Source organism: Pseudonaja textilis, chromosome 3, assembly GCF_049901715.1.
Source record: "Pseudonaja textilis isolate UNSWEBS1 chromosome 3, rPseTex1.2, whole genome shotgun sequence".
Lineage (NCBI taxonomy): Eukaryota > Metazoa > Chordata > Lepidosauria > Squamata > Elapidae > Pseudonaja > Pseudonaja textilis.
The window spans coordinates 35,865,204-35,882,965 of NC_141992.1; the positions used below are offsets into that span (position 1 = coordinate 35,865,204).

A 17,762-nucleotide genomic window follows, 5' to 3' on the forward strand; every position below is an offset into this window, starting at 1 on the left:
CTCACTAATTGGAAAACTTTCTGTCCTTTATTTAGGATTATGTGACCAAGATGGATCCTGCTCTGACTCTGGGACTCAGCATTGAGTCTGTCTATGGCTACAGCATCAACCATGTTAAAAGAATCTTGGACATGGAGCCACCAGAACTACCTCCTTCCCGCCGGGGTGTGACCAGCATTGCTGTGACTTTGAAAGGTCCTGCTTTTGTTCCATTGGTTCTTAACTGTTTATTTCCAAATGACTGAGAGAGAGGAAAAAGCAACAGGATTAAGTCAGGCTCTGGAAAGCACTCCTAAATCCAGAATTAGGTGATGATAGGTGATGTGGATGACCCTAACACTGTAGCACTATGCTGTACTAATTATATGCAAAGAATTGTACTTGTTTATGTTAGTATAGCATTCTCTCTGTATAGCATTCCATGGTATTACATGGAAATAAATCTCAGATTCAAGATCCCTTCAGATTATTATTTAATCTGAATTTCTCAAATTGGGAGTCCAAATAATTAATGGTAGGTTATCTGAATGCTTCCTCATAAGTCCTTTTCAGACAGACATGTCAATTTGATGCAAAAATCTGTTTATTAAGTGCCTTTCAAAGTAGGAGTAATGTCTGATAAGCATGAGGCTTTTACAATATGCATATTTCTGGCTAACTAGGAAGAAGCTACGGTAAACAATTGAAAATTGCTACAAAAAGAAGGAAACTGGTCTGGCACATGAAAGACCATTGTATTGCAAAATTGAGTCTACTGTGTGATGTTATGAAGGTTTCTTGTAATATTCTTGGGCGTAGGTTTGAAAGAAAAGTGTGTGGACAGCCTGGTTTTTGAGACTCTTATCCCCAAACCAATGATGCAGCACTACATAAGCCTTCTACTCAAGCACCGGCGCCTTATTCTCTCTGGACCAAGTGGAACTGGCAAGACCTATCTGACTAATCGTCTGGCTGAATACCTGGTGGAACGTTCAGGCCGCGAGGTTATTGAAGGCATTGTTAATACTTTCAACATGCACCAGCAATCATGCAAGGTAGGGAACTTTTAATGGTTTCATTTCTGAATAGTCACAAAGACAGTATCTCCAGTTCTTAACTCAAATCTTTACATGATCTTAGTTATAGCTTCCTCTGTTATTTTAGTTGGGACAATTTATCCCTTATGGAATCATTCATTTTTTCAGTGTAATTCTAAATTTAATTTTAATGAAATTAATTTCAGTGAATTTTCCTGATGTCCCTGTGTTTCTGAATTGTAATGTTTCTGAATATTCTGTCTCTATTGATACAATAACATATTACTTTCATTGTTTGCACCAGGACTTACAACTTTACCTCTCCAATCTAGCCAATCAGATTGATCGGGAAACAGGGATCGATGTTCCATTAGTTATTCTCTTAGATGACCTGAGTGAGCCTGGTTCCATCAGTGAGCTTGTCAATGGAGCACTTACCTGCAAATACCACAAATGGTGAGAAACCAAGATACGTCTTGGTATTGAACTTACAAATACCAGAATAAAGATCCTGCCCTGTAAACTATGTAAATTAGAAGAATTTACAGATTATGCTAAATTGTGATTTTTTTTTCTGCCTATCCTGTACCTAACAATGATAACTTTTTGTGAATGACATGGCTGCACCATTATTTCAGTTATAACACATGAATGACATTAAATAAGAGAACTTTCTCATCCTTAATTTGGATGATCAACCTGGCATAGGCAAGAAGGGTTGTAACTTCTCTCTTCAGGATCATAGAGCAAGTTGTGGTTTGACTGATAGATCATCCAATGTCTCAAACACCTAATACTGTAATCAAAATAACTGAGTCTGTTTTATTGTGCCTCAGAGCAAAGCAATAAAATACCATACTATGAAACTACCAGAAAAAGGTGGCCATACTACCGTATTTTATCTTCAACATTTCGGTGTCCAGGAGTCAACATTGACTGGAAGGCACAAAAAACCCAAAACAAAACCAACCCCCCCAATTCTACTGAAAGTGGTGGAATAAATAAGTTCTGAGTATATTATGAGCCACTTAGAGTCATTATGTCAGATAGGCAGCCATATAAGTCATGTATATAAGCAAAATGTTTTCCCTACCAGAATCCAAATACACTATATGCAATTTTCTTTCTTTTCCTTCAGCCCTTACATAATTGGAACGACTAACCAGCCTGTTAAAATGAGTCCAAACCATGGCCTCCATCTCAGTTTCAGGTAATTACTACAGTAATGTCTATTTAGAATGTCTCTTCTATATTGTAAAGTTCAAAGGTTTATATTTGGGGAGTATGTACTTTATGCAGATTGTTTTCTGGAATGAGTTCTTTCCTTTCATTCAATATTTTAGTTTAGAAAAGACAATGGAAGGAGATAATTTGCTTGGATTGAGTACTTTCTGTTTTTGTCATGGACCAACATATCATATTATTCTGTAGGATGCTGACTTTCTCCAATAACGTGGAGCCAGCTAATGGCTTCCTGGTGCGCTATTTACGTCGGAAGCTACTTGAGTCTGACAGTGATGTCAATGCCAACCGGGATGAGCTGCTACGTGTGTTGGATTGGGTGCCAAAGCTCTGGTATCACCTCCATACCTTCTTGGAGAAGCATAGCACTTCTGATTTTCTTATTGGTAAGCTTCAGCTTATCATCCAGGAAGCTGAAATGAATCTCACCATCACATTGCATCTTCTTTTGGACTAATAAAAGAAAGGTTAAGACACTGCACGGAAGCTTCGACCTCTCATTTGAGTTCCATGCAGTTAATTCATAGTGAGGGGAAAGCAATGTACATATCCTTAGAGTCACTCTAGAGTCTAGTCTAGTTTTCTAGGTTATTCTGCTTTATTTATTCTTTATTAGACTATTATTTTATATAATCCTTATTTTTCTTTAGTCTACATTTTTGACAGCCATATTATTTTTATTTTCTGTATTGTTGAGGATATCTTTGTGGGGTTGGAATTTATCAAATTTTAGGGAGCAAACTCGTCCATTTAACTATAGGCTTCTCTGCAATATTCAAGGGGCCAAAATGTCTGTAATTACATTCTAGAATTGAATGGCAAATCCTGTATACCAGATAGCTTCTCACTATGGTCATAGGAACTGGAAATTAATGTCTTTTTTAAGGAGTAAATGTGTTCCATATTGATTCCTCTTAGCCATAGCAACTATGATAATGAAGTAATTCTCTTGAGACTAGATGTTAAATAGGCCTGATCTTCATCCATTGGTTAGTAGTTTACCTTCTTCCCCTTACTGTTTACCAGGTCCTTGTTTCTTCCTGTCATGCCCAATTGGTATTGAGGATTTCCGAACCTGGTTCATTGATCTATGGAACAATTCAATTATCCCCTATCTTCAGGAAGGAGCAAAGGATGGGATCAAGGTAATTTCCCATGCGTCCTCATCTCTTCTAAAAGAACTAGCGATGTGGCTGAAGCCTGTATATCAATATGCATGTATGCTCCTCAGCTACAGACTGCTATTTCCTTTTACTCTGAATTATTCATAAAACCCTGAAGAAAAGCTGTTCCTTCCAATCTTGTCCTCTATTTCCTTGAACATGTTCTAAGTTCTACTCTGTTCCTCAGTGAAGGAGCTGGAAGACTCCCCCCCCTCTCTGTGTGTGTGTGTGTGTGTGTGTGTGTGTGTGTGTGTGTACCACTTACCCCTAGCTCACACTTTTGTGTTGCAGGTGCATGGGCAGAAAGCTGCTTGGGAGGACCCTGTGGAGTGGGTGAGAGACACGCTGCCTTGGCCATCAGCCCAGCAAGACCAATCAAAATTATACCATCTCCCTCCACCCAGTGTGGGGCCCCACAGCATAGTGTCTCCTCCAGAGGAACGGAGTGGCAAGGATTCTACACCCAATTCTTTGGAATCAGATCCCTTGGTAAGTTTTCATACTTGCAAATGAGAATAGTTGCTACTGAGAATTAAATTGAGAGCTCAGAATCATCTAATCTGGGTCGGTCACCATGACCAAAAAGCGAGAGAGGTTCCATGAAGATGGGCTCCAGCATAAGTCCAAAAGCTCAGAAGACAAAGCTTCTGGCCCAGTAACAGACCCAGATGGGACCCGGCAACATTATCCTGGAATACCTATATTTGCCTTCATTCACTCAGAATCATGTTCCTGAATTACTATCCCAGTTCTTGTCACTAATGGAAAGATCTATTAATTTTTTTCAAAAAAACCCATAGCTTATAGGAATAGAAAAGCTAATTTTTCCTCATCAATTTTCATTTTGTCAAAAATTGACAGCCCTTACTAATTTATTAGCTTAATTGCTCTATGGAGGCAATTGTAATGTTGTCAGAGTGGCTGTTTCTCCATCATGTCCCTCTCTGTTTTACCATCTTTGTTTCTCCCTCTTCATGCCTCATATCTGAAATAACACTAGAGCAGTAGACTGAATGCACAAGTTAACATGGGGGAGACAAATCTCTGTTCTCCTCTGCCATATAATCAAGGCTGCATTGTTGACCTCTTCAGAAAGCATAAGGACCTTCACAAAAGAGAAACCCTAAACTGTGGCATTATCATGATATGGCCACAAGGTGGCAAAGATGTATAAGTCAAAGAAAGAGCACTACATACCAACTGAAAAAAACTACATGGAATAGTTATGTACATAATCATTGATGAGTTATGGATGATATAGGACAGAAGCAAACACGGTCACATATATTCCTCTGTTGAGCCAAACAGAAATCGATGCTAGCAAGTGATTGTGGGACAGAGGTCCTGGAAGTAATGGTCCCTATAAACGAATATAAAATGTAAGATCCCGACAGAGTAGTACATGTACAAAACTTGTGTTGGATGAGTGATACTAGAGGGAGTCCCAAATTCTGGACTTGGAACAGACAATCTGTTTCTTCTGTTTTAGTTAGCCTGTCTTCACTGACCATATGTGTTCTTATCTTAATCCCCTAAAATATTAACAGGATTGCAAAATTCGGTTATCCCCTTCCCACATCCCTTTCAGATTCAAAGTCTCATAGTATGTATTGTAAATAAGGCTGGTAGATTATAAAAGGTAAACTTGCATTATGCAAATACCTGTGCGTAAATTGCCATTGACTTTCTCTTTGTAGAACTGTACATATTTTCCATTATCTTAGATCCCCTCTTATCCAAAACACAAATGACTTGAAATAATCACAGTTATTCCTTCCTCTCTCTGTGAGAATCTTGGTACCCTATATATGCCTTTCAGCAGATTATTTTCAATCAGAAGTACATCTATTGGTTATAACTGCACCAACCTGCCTTATTTCTGCTGCTTTTTGTAACACTGGCTCTCTTAAAACTCAGCCACTGTTGAAAAGAAGGGGAGCCTCAGTACATGGGAAGGCATCAAGCTGAGAAAAGTTGGTATATTTCATCATTACTTACCAGTCTTTCATCCTACCTATACAGATGGCAATGTTGCTGAAGCTCCAGGAAGCAGCCAACTACATTGAGTCTCCTGACCGAGAAACTTTGGACCCCAATGTGCAGTCTGCACTCTAAAAATAACTGCATTGCGATAGAATGGAGACGAATGAGCCAGTCTTGGTTGTCTTCACTCCTAGGTCTTCTTTCTTTTTTTCTCTGGAACCTGCAGTCTGGAATAAACACCCCAGAGTGGTGGTCACTTCCTTTGGGATCTGTGCAGGTGAACAGTGAAATAGGAAACAGTTGGGTCTCCTTTGCAAGACACTGCTCTCACTCCACCTCCAATAACTCTGGTGGTAAGAGAATGGTGGGTTTTATTCTTGGGCTTTCTGCCTCTGTCAAAAACTCCTGGTTTTACAGTATGATTGGGGAGCATCAAGAAATCCCTCACATCCAGTGTTCCCAACATAAATGTTCTTGTGTAAGGCAAGAGACTGGAGATAGCCACACAGAGCTGGCTGCTGTATTTCTGCAGGGTTAGTGCTAACAGGCAGGGCAATAGCCAAGTTTGTGGAACCCTAAAATGAGGATTTTTTTATAAAATTAAAAAAAAGCAAATCCCAGAAAGCATGAGAAAGCGTCATTGCTGCTCTTGGAGCCGTTTCCTGCAGTTGCTGCCCTTTGACTTTCCTGCCACAATCAACGTAGGCAAAGACCTAGTAAGACTGTTAACTCTTGTCTTTGTACCCTCCTTATTTAATCTGCATGAAGGTCTTTTTTTTACTTTCCAACTCCCAATAAACACTTTTTTCTCCTCCACTTTATTTTATTTGGTTAATCTGGGCCATTCCATTTGCTCTTTGGTTCTAGGAATTATGTTCTGTGTTTAGTCATCTGCTTTTGGTTCCACAGGAAGGAGCCTCCTGAGTTAATTTTATTTTTTCAGTTTCAGTTTATCTTTTTCTTGTTTACTTTTCTGTGAATTTCATTCCCACAGTCCCTCCAACTGAAATTGGTGCTGACTGGATGACTTCCAGTAACTTAAATCCACTTCCTGGATCCTTGCAGCTTGCATCAGATGCACACAGAATTGAATCAGCAGCACAACCTATGCACAATTTGCATGTGGACTCCCCTTCTTGTGCCATTCCATATAATTTCTTTCTGAAAAGCACAAGAGGTCAGAAAACTGTGATCAAAGGGAGAATGGATCATTGTAGTGCAGCATTTAATAGACAGCAACATCATCATTTCCCCCCCAGTTTTGTAGTGCTTATCAATGTGCTTGCAAATCTCTTTTCTTCCATTCATTTTCTCTCACTTTATTTTGGGGACACAGGGTAATAGATCCTTTTTATAGGAGCTGTCTTGAGTCTGTTGCCATTCAGATGTGCTGGAACTCAACTCCTCTAATCTTCAACCAGCACAGTCCTGCTGGTTGAGGATTACAAAACTTGCGGTGTGTGTGTGTGTGTGTGTGTGTGTGTGTGTGTGTGTGTGTGTGAAATACATCTGGAAAGTAACATTTTAACCAAGGTTGAATATATACATTTAAACATTTAGCCTTGGGTGTCATTTATATGATTTGCCAAACAAATAGCCATCACTACACAAGTATTCCCTTAACTAGATGACTTTGATTGCAATTCCAATCAGTCTTGACCCTTGAGGCATTAAGTTTGGGGCAACTGAAGAGCACTCTCATATGAAGCGACCCCCCCCTCCTCCCCCAGGATTTATAATATACTTAAATAACTATTTAGACTAGCTATATAAATCTTTTGATTAGAGAATTTGTCTCAAGAAAATGTCAGTGTAGATTCTATTGATATGTGTTTTACATTAAAAATTGAAATTATAGATGATAGACCAGCCCTCGGACTCAAATGTTCTATAAATGTCCTACTGATGTTCTTTGAGGCACACTTGCCAACTTCTAGTCGAAAGAAATTAGACTATAGGAGGAGTCAGTGTACTCCACAGCCATAAGCTTTTGTTACTTTTGATCAAATAAGGTAAAAGTCTGAATTTTAGCTTCTGTGGCAGGAAGACACAATGATTAGGTTCTCCATAATGCACACCTCTGCTTTTTCAGTAGTGCCATGCAGACATATGAAGAGATACCTTATTGAAAGCTTGAGTAAAGCATCCCTCCAATGCAGAACCACAGAATAACACAAATCCCCATCTCTGAACAGCAGTATAGCTGTTTTACTTTACTAGGTAGATCTTCTGTGCATGCAGAACTCTTTGACATCAGAGCAAAAGGATTTCCTGAGGCAATTCTGCCTCACTTTGATCTCATGGCAGAATGCCTCATTGATGAAATGGGTCCCAAACAATCCACAGCAGACTGTTTTTTAATCTAAGCACTATATCTGTTTAGTTCTCATTTCAGCAGAGCCTGTGAGAAGAGACATCTAAAAAGTGTCAAATTTCTTAAAATGTAACCTCAGTTCTTGCACATTTTTTTCTTCCATGGGCTAAAATTTTAATAATAAAACATACTAACCCAGAGGCATCTGCAGCAGTGCTTTTGTCAAAGTGACTAAATGGGCGTTGTGTCCTTGTGATGCAAGCTCTCTCTTGTTTGTGCATGAGGCCTTGAAACATATTTACAAAACAGACATGACATTGTGATGCTTGTTTAATCATCTCACCCCATACATACCCCACTGCCAATGCCCCTGGGTTAATCTTTCATCCTCTCATGGCTCCTATCACTGCCTCTTGCTTTCCCTCATGGTGGAACCTGTTGGGTTTATATTGGCAAATCTTTCACAAGGCCTGTAGATAGACACATTGTGCCAAATACCTTTGGTCTTATATAGTTCTGAGCATTCAGGTGATGTTGCCCAGATTTTCAGTATTTTCTCTTTTAAAAAATGTGTTTTTAGGAAGTGAGTAAGAACATTTTCCAGCTTCATATGCTATATTTTGCACTTACCTAGTCCCTATATAGAATGTATATAGAGTCTTTTTTGTCCATGACTTTGCCATAAAGGAACCTTGTGAAACCAATGCTGGTTTATTTTCTTCTTATGTAAGTGTAATATAACAATTCAGGATACACTTAAAAAGTTTCATTGGAGAGTTCATTTTTATTTATTGTACCAAATAGCCATCCAAATTCTTTATAGTTACACAATTCTTTCCTCACCATACCCCATTCTTCTATGGCCATTGAGGATGCCTAGTTTTCACTGGGCTGCTTTAGAACATGGGTTGTTCTTCCAGTCTCCTTCCCTCCCAACCCCCAATTTTATTTTGAACAATTTGTCCCTTCTTGGGCATGGTTAGGGGCCCAATTTGGAGAAAAAATTTCTTTACAGGATGTAAGTACAGGTAGTGATCATTATAAAGAGCACATGCTCCAGATGTGATCACAAGCCTATAAGGAGGAATAGAAGACCTGTCTAGGTATGCCTATAGCCTACATCTTTTTCCAAAACTGCTTTAACTTTTCCTTAACTCAGCAAACATGTAAAATAGAAAGACTTGAATTTTTTGAACTAATGAACGCTTGCCAAGAATACTGGCCATCTGTGTAAAAATTAGTATTCAAATAATAATTTTGATAATGCAAGGATAGAATTTTGCACTGCTTTTCCTACACCAAGAGTATGAAATTAAATGATTGACATAATGTGTAAGAAGTATAAAATTTCTTGGCTTCCTATGTTTTTGTAGAGCCTTTTCATTCAGCATTTTCTCTATTTTACTATCAATGAAGTCCTTTTGTAACCCTCCATCTATTTAACCTAGGTTTTACTTGTAAACAACATCAGATACAAAGTGATCTTGATCAACAAAGTTAGATAATTGTGCAAACTTTCCACCCTTGTCTCCAAGATTCTTTACAATCTGCCTGGCTTGAGAGTTATAGTTCAACACATCTGCATGGCTCTAGTGGAAGAAGGCTGTACTAACAAATTACAAGGATTTTTAGTAGACAAGTTATTCCTCTCATAAATATGATGTTGTCTCAGGGTTTTTTTTAGGTCTCCCTGCCTCCTATTTCCTCCAAGAGTAGAATAGTTTATGTTCAGCAGAAAGAGCCCAAGGAAGGAAGAGTAACACCCAATGCCTATTGACTATGTTGTTTAGAACTGCTTAGTTGGTTGACTGACTAATTAATTCAGCAGCTGCCTTTCATTCTGAAACACCTAAAGCTAATGAACAAAATCATCCTCCTATCCCTACATGCTTATTCAATTACCTTATATTGGACTAAGTAAGTCAGAGATCTCCAAACTTGGCAACTTTGTGGATTTCAACTCCCATAATTCTGGGAGTTGAAGTCCACAAGTCTTAAAGTTGCCAAGTTTGGGGGACCCCTGATGAAAGTCCTAGCCAAGAACTAGCTCTTCTTCTGAAAGCAAAGGTTTCTGTTAATAAATGGAATTCCTCTGTTGCTGATTCACTCCTTTTGTTAGAATAAGCAATACTACCCAAAGAAGTTTTACTTCATTCCACTGAATTTTCTTGTCTAGTCAATATCTGGCAAGAACAATGTTTACTAACTGGACAGCCTTACCCAGCTTGGTGTCCCTGAGATATTTGGACTATAACTTTCGATCATCTTCTGCAACAGGAGATAATGAAAGTTGTGCTCCAACATATGTAGAGAATATCTGACTGGGGAAGAAGACAATAAAGAAATGCAAGCAAATAAGATGTTGACACTTTTGAAGCTAAAGTAAAGACTATTTCTTTAGATCTTTAAGACAAGACAGTAAAAGATAAGCATCTTATTCAAACTCAGGGCTGGCCCAATCAAAATTTCATAACTAACCATAAAAGGTTTGACCTTGCTTTCAAAGGATTAGGAGCCATTTGTCTGGGTGGTTTTTCAACAGAACTAGTCCTCTAAATTAGTAATCAAAGGGAAACTAAAGTTCTAGATTAAGGACTCAAATCCAGCAGGTCTCTCCATTGACTTGGCTGTCTATCCAGATGATCAGCCTGAGATGAATTTGGTGGCTAAGAGCAATTTATAGGAAATGTTTTCAAAGATGGATGGAAAACAACCCTTCTTCCCCACTCCATGCCATTTTCATTTTGGATGCTAGATTCATCTCCTTATTAATATTTTATAATAATATAAATATTATACAATTCACATAATATTTATAAAACTTTCTGCATTTTCAACATTTCCTTCAGATTCCAGTTTTGCTGAATACAATCAAATAACCACATCCCAGTACTTCAAGTCTTAAGTTTAAAGATGTGAGGCACATGACAAATAAGAAAAAAAAACATTTGTACATGTGGATCCTTATTTAATTAATTGGTAAAATGCAAATCAAGATGCAGTGATATTGATTCAAAATAATAATTGCTGATTCAAATATTCAAATAATTTTTTAAACAAACAAGGCTCCAAGCTAGCTATATTGTGATAGCTAGTGCTTCCTAACTGACTGATTGCAGATGAAACTACAGAATTTCTCACCATCCAGTTATCAATAGTGAGAGTAAACCATTTCCTGAAGTAGAACTTCAGATGATGGTAGTTGCCGGTCATAGTATCAGCTAACTAATTCATAATATTGCTATCCAAAATCTGTATCAAGAAATCCAAAAAATCAGAGGCAATTTGGTGGTTAGAAAAATGTGTAATGTAATGTATTTCCCCTTATTTTCCATTGGTAGCCAACTGCATAGCAACTCTATTATTCAAATACTTCTGTAATCATTGTTTTTTAATGGGTGGGTCATCTAACATCATAGTGGGAGTTTATGACTGATTATTTCATGCAAATCCAAGGTGCTCACTTATCTTTGTATAACTATACATATGTACATATTTTGTTTTATGTAATGGAGATATTAATTTGCTTTGGAACCCAATGGATGACATAATAGATGACAAAAGGTACACCCAGACTGGTTTAAAGAAAACTGTTGCATAGAAAATGAAAATCTAACTAGGCTGAATCTTTAATGTCCTTGTTTAATCTTCTGCAACAGCATAGGTGCTAAATATGTAACATTTTTTGCCAACTTATATAAGAACTGCACTATCCTTCTGTGCAACTGATATTGAATGTGAGTATTCTGTCTCAGAGAAGCCTCCTCACTCAAAATCCATACAACTTGCTGGTGACAGGGTCAAGATATTATGTGTTTGCACATTTTGTCTTCCTTCATTTTCCTTTCCAGCCAAATGTATGCAAACAGGAGAGATATAATTACAACTTTCCAAAACCTCCATACTTGGACACCTTTTTCAAGAGAGTGCCTGCAAAATGTAAGAGCCAAGGTCCCCCATTCCATTAGGGAGATAATATTTTTATTCCTTCTTAGGACTTTTCAGTCTTTAATTGGCTTTAGGAGTTGAAAATATAAAATAAGCCTCCAGAATTCTTAGCTAATGTACAAGAGAAGCAAAACATCTTATAGTGTCATCAGTTCAGTCATTTTGTAGGCAACACAAGTTTTTCTAGTGCTTCTGTATTAGTGTAGCATTCTCCAAATTTCTACAAAGGCTATGCAGTTTTTCTCCAATCTGATTAGTTGGAAATGGAAGTGTTAGGCAGGTGGATCTTTCTAGACCTCATATTTGTTGAAGTTTCTATTTCAGACCTCTTTCTTCTTTAGCACTTGGGTGATGTCAGTAGTAGCAGAAAATCGCAGTGGTCTCACTAGTAGGGTCATTTAGAATCCTAGTGGTGGGTTCTTGTGAGTTATATTTAGAGCTACTTTAAAGCTTGAAGTCCTATTTAATCCCTTTCCCCCAAAAAGCAATAACTTGAAAGAATGTCACTGACTTTTTTTTTAAAAAAGGACAACTATACATGATGCAAATACTGACTTCTATCACAACTCCCAGATACTAGAATTACAATAGGAACTGCCCCTTTCAATTCGTGAGTTCTCTTTTACTGTATCCACTTTTAACTGAAGCAGTACTGTGAAGTAAATGTACATTTCACTGTCTTAAAAGTAAAGGTGGCTATGTAGGGGGACTAAACCCAAATTCATAAATCACTAATACAAAAATACTTCTAACAATCTGCTTCTCCAGTTAACCCTTGGAGGCTCTTCCTTGCATCCTGATCTTATGCTTACTCAGATGCAAGTTAAACAAGACTTACATTTTTAAGTAAATTACTTAAGGTGCTTTAAATTATCGATATAAAATGTATTAAATCAGCCCAATGGAAACATTTTCTAATCTTCTGCCCTCTTTCCCTTTAGGATATATTCTGTTTCACATTTGGTGCTTTCTCCTCCCAATTTGTGCCCATGTTCTTTTTTCTTATCTTTTTGAAAATGTTCTTGCTGAGCACCATTCGCCAATCTCAAGCACCTGTTGCATTGGGGCTATTTTGCACAGTGATTTACAAAATATCAAACTTTGTGCTTGGTCTGACATGAAGGTTCCTCATTTGCCTCCCCCACACCTTTCATTTTTGTAGAATAAGAATCTGTTGTAAATAACCTGTAACTTAATGGCCTGAATGAGTCTGAGGAACCAGTCTTGGGAGCTGAGTCTTGTATCTGTGATACATCATACTGGGTTTTTTATTTGTTTGGCTTTTAAAAAAAAACAATATGTGAGTAACTGTGGTTTGCTGACTCATTTCTGATTGTACAATGTACACCTCCCAGCAGCTGTTTTGGTCAGTGGAAGAAATTGTGGAGCAAAATTTTAAAATGCCTTCTTCCACAGGAACTTGGCCTTTCATGTTTCTTGTGCTGCTTTCTCTGCATTAGCTCACTCTTTTCACTAAGTTGGCAGGGCTTCCTGGAATAAAGTTAATGAAAACTAGATGAAAAAGCTTATCAGACTCTTCCCAGCTAATCTCTCTGGTCTAGTGCTATTATAATGGGATCCCATGATAAAGAGTAACTTTTGATTAAGTCCCAAATTAAATGGGGTGAAGTGAGAACTGATGCATTACCTTGATTCAAGTAAAAATTTCCAATCTTCTTCTGGGAGAGCACAGAGGAAGACTGGAATCTCTTACTGCAGTTGGAATAATTCACAATCGAATACAGATGCCCTGTAGTGTTATTAATGAAGAAATTTCAGTTTCCATATATTCTGTTTTTTAAGTTTGATAAATTATTCAGTGGAATACTTTTCAGCAGGGCCATTTTGTTTATAAGAGTAGTGTGTTATAGTATGCTATTCAGATAACACACGAAGGGCAGATTTAGTGCTTCTCTTAGGGAGTTACTGATTTGTACACTGGAAGTATATAAATAGTTGAATCAGCTTATTCATTAGTGTTGAGTTTGATTTTCCATTGAATAAAAAACAAATCATAGGGCAGTTCAGGCCAGTGTCATTCCTTCCAAGTATTTATACCCTTCAGTTCTGCTAATGAACATGATGCTTATGGGCTACTGTAAGCCTGTAGACAGGAGTCAACTAGGACCCTTTTCTATGTACTTGTGCTTTTTAAACTATGGCTTAGGATGTGATTCTGATGATAGTTTAACCTACAGAATGGTTTAATAGTATTAATAGTAACCTAGTGCAGATCATATCAAGTAATGGTGGACAATACTGGTACATTGAATACACATTCAGAAGAGTGATAGAAACCTCAAAGGGAAGTGGAGCTAAACAGAACATAGATAGCTGTTATGTTTCCTTCTGTGAGTTTTTCCATTGATAAGTGACCTGGCTAAACATACATTAAAAAATTCTGATAATAACCCCCAAATGCTGTCTTTTTCCCAAAAGTAAAAGTAAGCAAGAATAATATGTACTTATTAGAAATTGTAATTCAAATCAGGATAGTAATCACACTTGATTCAAGTTCAATTCATTGAAAAGCTGAACCATTATATCGATCCTTAGATTATCTATTCTAACTTTTTAATAGGTTATAATAGGGAGATTCTTCCTAGTTGTGTGTTCCTGAGATTCTTTTCAAGCTTTTACTAACTGTGTGAAGGATTGAAACCGATATCCTATTCAAACCAGGCAAATGATCTAACTAAACTACTGAATAGCACTTACGGAGAACAGTACAACACAGTATCTGTGTTCAGCAATACAGCGAAAATGTGCTTAATTTCTTCTCTGCAGTTTGGTTTTAGCTTTGTATGTCTATTCACACCCCTTATTTAGCTTGAGCAGAAGAGACCCAGCACCAGCCCAGAGAGATCACTGGTTGACAAGCATTGGGATCTACATCCATGAGAAAGAGTGGAGCTACATGCCTGAGAACTAATTCAAACGCAATGTTAAAGGAAAAAGAGAGAGGCCAGACTGAATGCTATCCTAACTTCATTTCCATTTATTGCAAATAAATTTAAACAAGGGGACTGGGAATTTCATCCATTTGAACATGAAACTTGGCAAAGCTGGATGGTTCCTGGTGGCTCCTACTTAGGAGCATTGGTGCTAAATAGTTGGGGGCTCAGTCCCACAGAAAGCTAGGTGGAAGCTGTTGGAATAATAATAATTGCACTAATTCATCACTCCATCAGAAAACGTAGCACCTTTCCCTGCCAAAGACATGTCACCCTTCTGCTCTAGCCAAATCATGAAGATCTTGGCTTGAGGTGAAGCTGGGATAGCACCAAAGTTGAGGGTCTCCTTGGCTTACTAGCTACTGCTGACTGGAGGCTCAACTCTTACAATTTTAGCTTTTTTTCTAATTAAAAAGCATTTTTTTAAAAATTAAAAAAGTGAAAAAAATCCTGTTTAGGAGAGGTGTGTATTGGCAGAGTTAGTGTTTCTTAACTGCATGGTATTCCTTCTAGGGGGTTTTATACCACTTTTTAAATTTCTCAGAAGATTTATGGTCCCAGTTTCTATGCTATCTTATATCTTGCTTCTTTCTCTTTCTTGCTTTTTGTTTATTATTTGATATGTTCTCTTTCTTTTCTGAAAACTGTTCTTTGTAAACTTGCAATTTCTTTTATAACTGATGTAAACAAAATGAAATAAAAAATTCCAGATGTTGTACATAACTGCAGAAACAATCACAAGGAAACTACTGCCATCTGGACTGTTTCCAACACAGACTGTTTATACTATTGGTAAAAGAAAGGGGGGTAAAAGTCCCCCAAAAGAGAAGCTTTTAAAGCAAAATAAAAATAAAATGTCCAAGCAAAGTATGGTACTTTTCACCAAGTCTCTGCTGAGCTGCTGTGCTGAGTTGTACAGCATGTTTTTTCTGGGAATACTGGTCTGTCTTAACACCTTTTGACGTTTAAATAAAGTGAACTCCTGTGTTGCCTGCATGTTGATCCTCTCTGTTCAAAGAAATCTTACAACTGTCAGTGTGTAGTCCCCGTGATCATCAATACCTCCCATTCTACTTAATGGTTGTATTTATATAACATGTGGAACTGAGTTACTTTTTTCTTTAGTCACAAAATCCAACCTTTCTGGATTTTGGCATTTTGATTCATTGGTCTATGTAAACCAAGAAATAGGTTAGCTCAATAATCAAGTTAAACACATTGCCTGAATTTAGCCAATTTCATTAGTTCTCCATTGCACTACAACCAGAGGTGGTTCTGACCAGTTCTGGAGAAACGGTAGCGGAAATTTTGAGTAGTTCAGAGAACCGGCAAATACCACCTCTGACTGGAGATTTTACAGTATCCTTCCCCTGCCACGCCCACCAAGCCACGCCCACAGAACTGGTAGTAAAAAAAATTGAATCCCACCACTGACTACAACAGTGTCAGATGTGCTTTCTATCACTATATCAATTAGTTAAGAAGATGTGTCTCTTACTTGGAATTCTCTAATGTTTTCCACATGTTCAATACCCAGGCTCACTGGGTGTTGCAACTCAATTCAGGATACCTTTGTTAATATTAAGATAAAGGTAAAGGTTCCCTGCACATGTGTGCTAGTTGTTTCCTGCTCTAGGGGGCGGTGCTCATCTCCATTTCTAAGCTGAAGAGCCAGTGCTGTCCGAAGACATCTCCATGGTCATGTGGCCGGCATGACTAAATTTTGAAGGCACACGGAACGCTGTTAACTTCCCATCAAAGTGGTCCCTATTTTTGTACTTGCATTTTTAATGTGCTTTCAAACTGCTAGGTTGGCAGAAACTGGGACAAGTAACGGGAGCTCACTCTGTTATGTGGTGCTAGGGATTCGAACCTTTGAACTGCCGACCTGATCGACAAGCTCAGCATCTTAGTCACTGAGCCACCATGTCATATTACCCTCCCCGAATTAGATAGCATGGATTAGAGATCCTCACCTCTGCACATACTGATATTAGACTGATTCCCCATATTGTTTTCTGATATGTGACCATTTAGTGCCATTTGAGATACAGCTTTCTGAGTGATCAAATTTATTTATTGGGGCCTCAATAGGGGACTGTTAACATTTTGCAAACATTGAGAAATGCTGATTGTGCTTCATGCTTTCTCGATTCTTTAGCTTAGTTGAATCCAAAATCCAGAGCCAATGTAAATGTCATAGTAGTTCAATTTTTACACTGAAGAAGGCATAGCAAGCCCATTTAGACGTGCTAACTCTAAATCTTGGGCTGGATTCGCATGTCATGGTAATAAAATCTAAACAAACCATATTACTTATTCCAATGCATGAATCCAGATATAAACCTAGACTAAATTTGTACCCTCATAATAATACAAAATGTGGTTTGCTTGATTTGAACTGCAAGTACCTAAAGGTAGCATTTCAGTAATATATTTTGTGGGGGTCCATTTTGGCCTCACTGAGGCTCACTGGAGATATTTCTGCAACTCTGAGTCAGTGCAATTTGTAGAGCCAAACTCTTTGAGATGACATATTGTATTGGCCAGCCACAAATTCGAATCTCTTCAATTAGGGAGCAAAGTGGCATCATTTCTGTCCATTAGAGCTCTTGGGCTGCCTAACTACAGTCAAGACTTTGCAGTTCAGTTATAATGAACAAGCTATAAAATGTGCATTATCACCCATATACTAGAACATACAGGACTAATGATCATTCATATACATTAGTAAAGCAAGAGTGAACAAGACCATCCGAGCTGGGTTGCAAAAAAAAAAAATCTTGAAGAAACAGAATACTATAACTCTTGACTGCCACCTATGGATATTTTGGCAACCTGGTTCTGGTGACAAATGAAGGATTTAGGGCCACACAAGTCTTTGATTGTAAAAAGCCAATCAATTACTAGATGGAAGCAGTCCAATTTCTGCCACTTTCTGCTCCTAAGGCTGGGCCAATGAGCAGAGGTTTGGCACCCCACTGCTAAGAGCGTACTTTTGTTTCTGTCATGCATTCCCCTCCCCTGTGTTTCTCTGCCTTTTGCTTTGTAGGTCTCACCAATCAGACTATCTGGGAAACAAAACAAAAAACTTCACTTTTTCCATGAAAGATACTATTCAATACATTCAGCATTTTTTATC

At 37.9% G+C, this 17,762-nt stretch overlaps 1 protein-coding gene and 1 long non-coding RNA gene across 14 annotated transcripts in view; one reads left to right on the top strand and one right to left on the bottom strand.

Moving 5' to 3' along the window:
• LOC148126072 (uncharacterized) overlaps positions 1 to 5,493 on the bottom strand; it is a 77,965-nt gene extending 72,472 nt beyond the window's left edge. The window contains exon 1 of one of the 2 annotated variants that reach the window (XR_015742745.1): positions 5,420 to 5,493. This is a non-coding gene — a long non-coding RNA (uncharacterized LOC148126072). Of the gene's footprint in view, positions 1 to 1,335; positions 1,455 to 5,419 lie in introns of those variants that run through there. The other variant, XR_015742744.1, reaches the window with a different exon arrangement.
• NAV1 (neuron navigator 1) overlaps positions 1 to 15,616 on the top strand; it is a 249,009-nt gene extending 233,393 nt beyond the window's left edge. For all 12 annotated transcript variants that reach the window (XM_026713013.2, XM_026713016.2, XM_087929272.1 and 9 more), the window contains 8 exons: positions 36 to 195; positions 799 to 1,034; positions 1,321 to 1,472; positions 2,155 to 2,226; positions 2,448 to 2,644; positions 3,285 to 3,403; positions 3,713 to 3,910; positions 5,444 to 15,616. In XM_026713013.2, the coding sequence (XP_026568798.1) occupies positions 36 to 195; positions 799 to 1,034; positions 1,321 to 1,472; positions 2,155 to 2,226; positions 2,448 to 2,644; positions 3,285 to 3,403; positions 3,713 to 3,910; positions 5,444 to 5,536 (1,227 nt within the window). In that variant the 3' untranslated portion in view covers positions 5,537 to 15,616. The remainder of the gene's footprint in view (positions 1 to 35; positions 196 to 798; positions 1,035 to 1,320; positions 1,473 to 2,154; positions 2,227 to 2,447; positions 2,645 to 3,284; positions 3,404 to 3,712; positions 3,911 to 5,443) is intronic.
• The last annotated feature ends 2,146 nt before the right edge of the window (positions 15,617 to 17,762 follow it).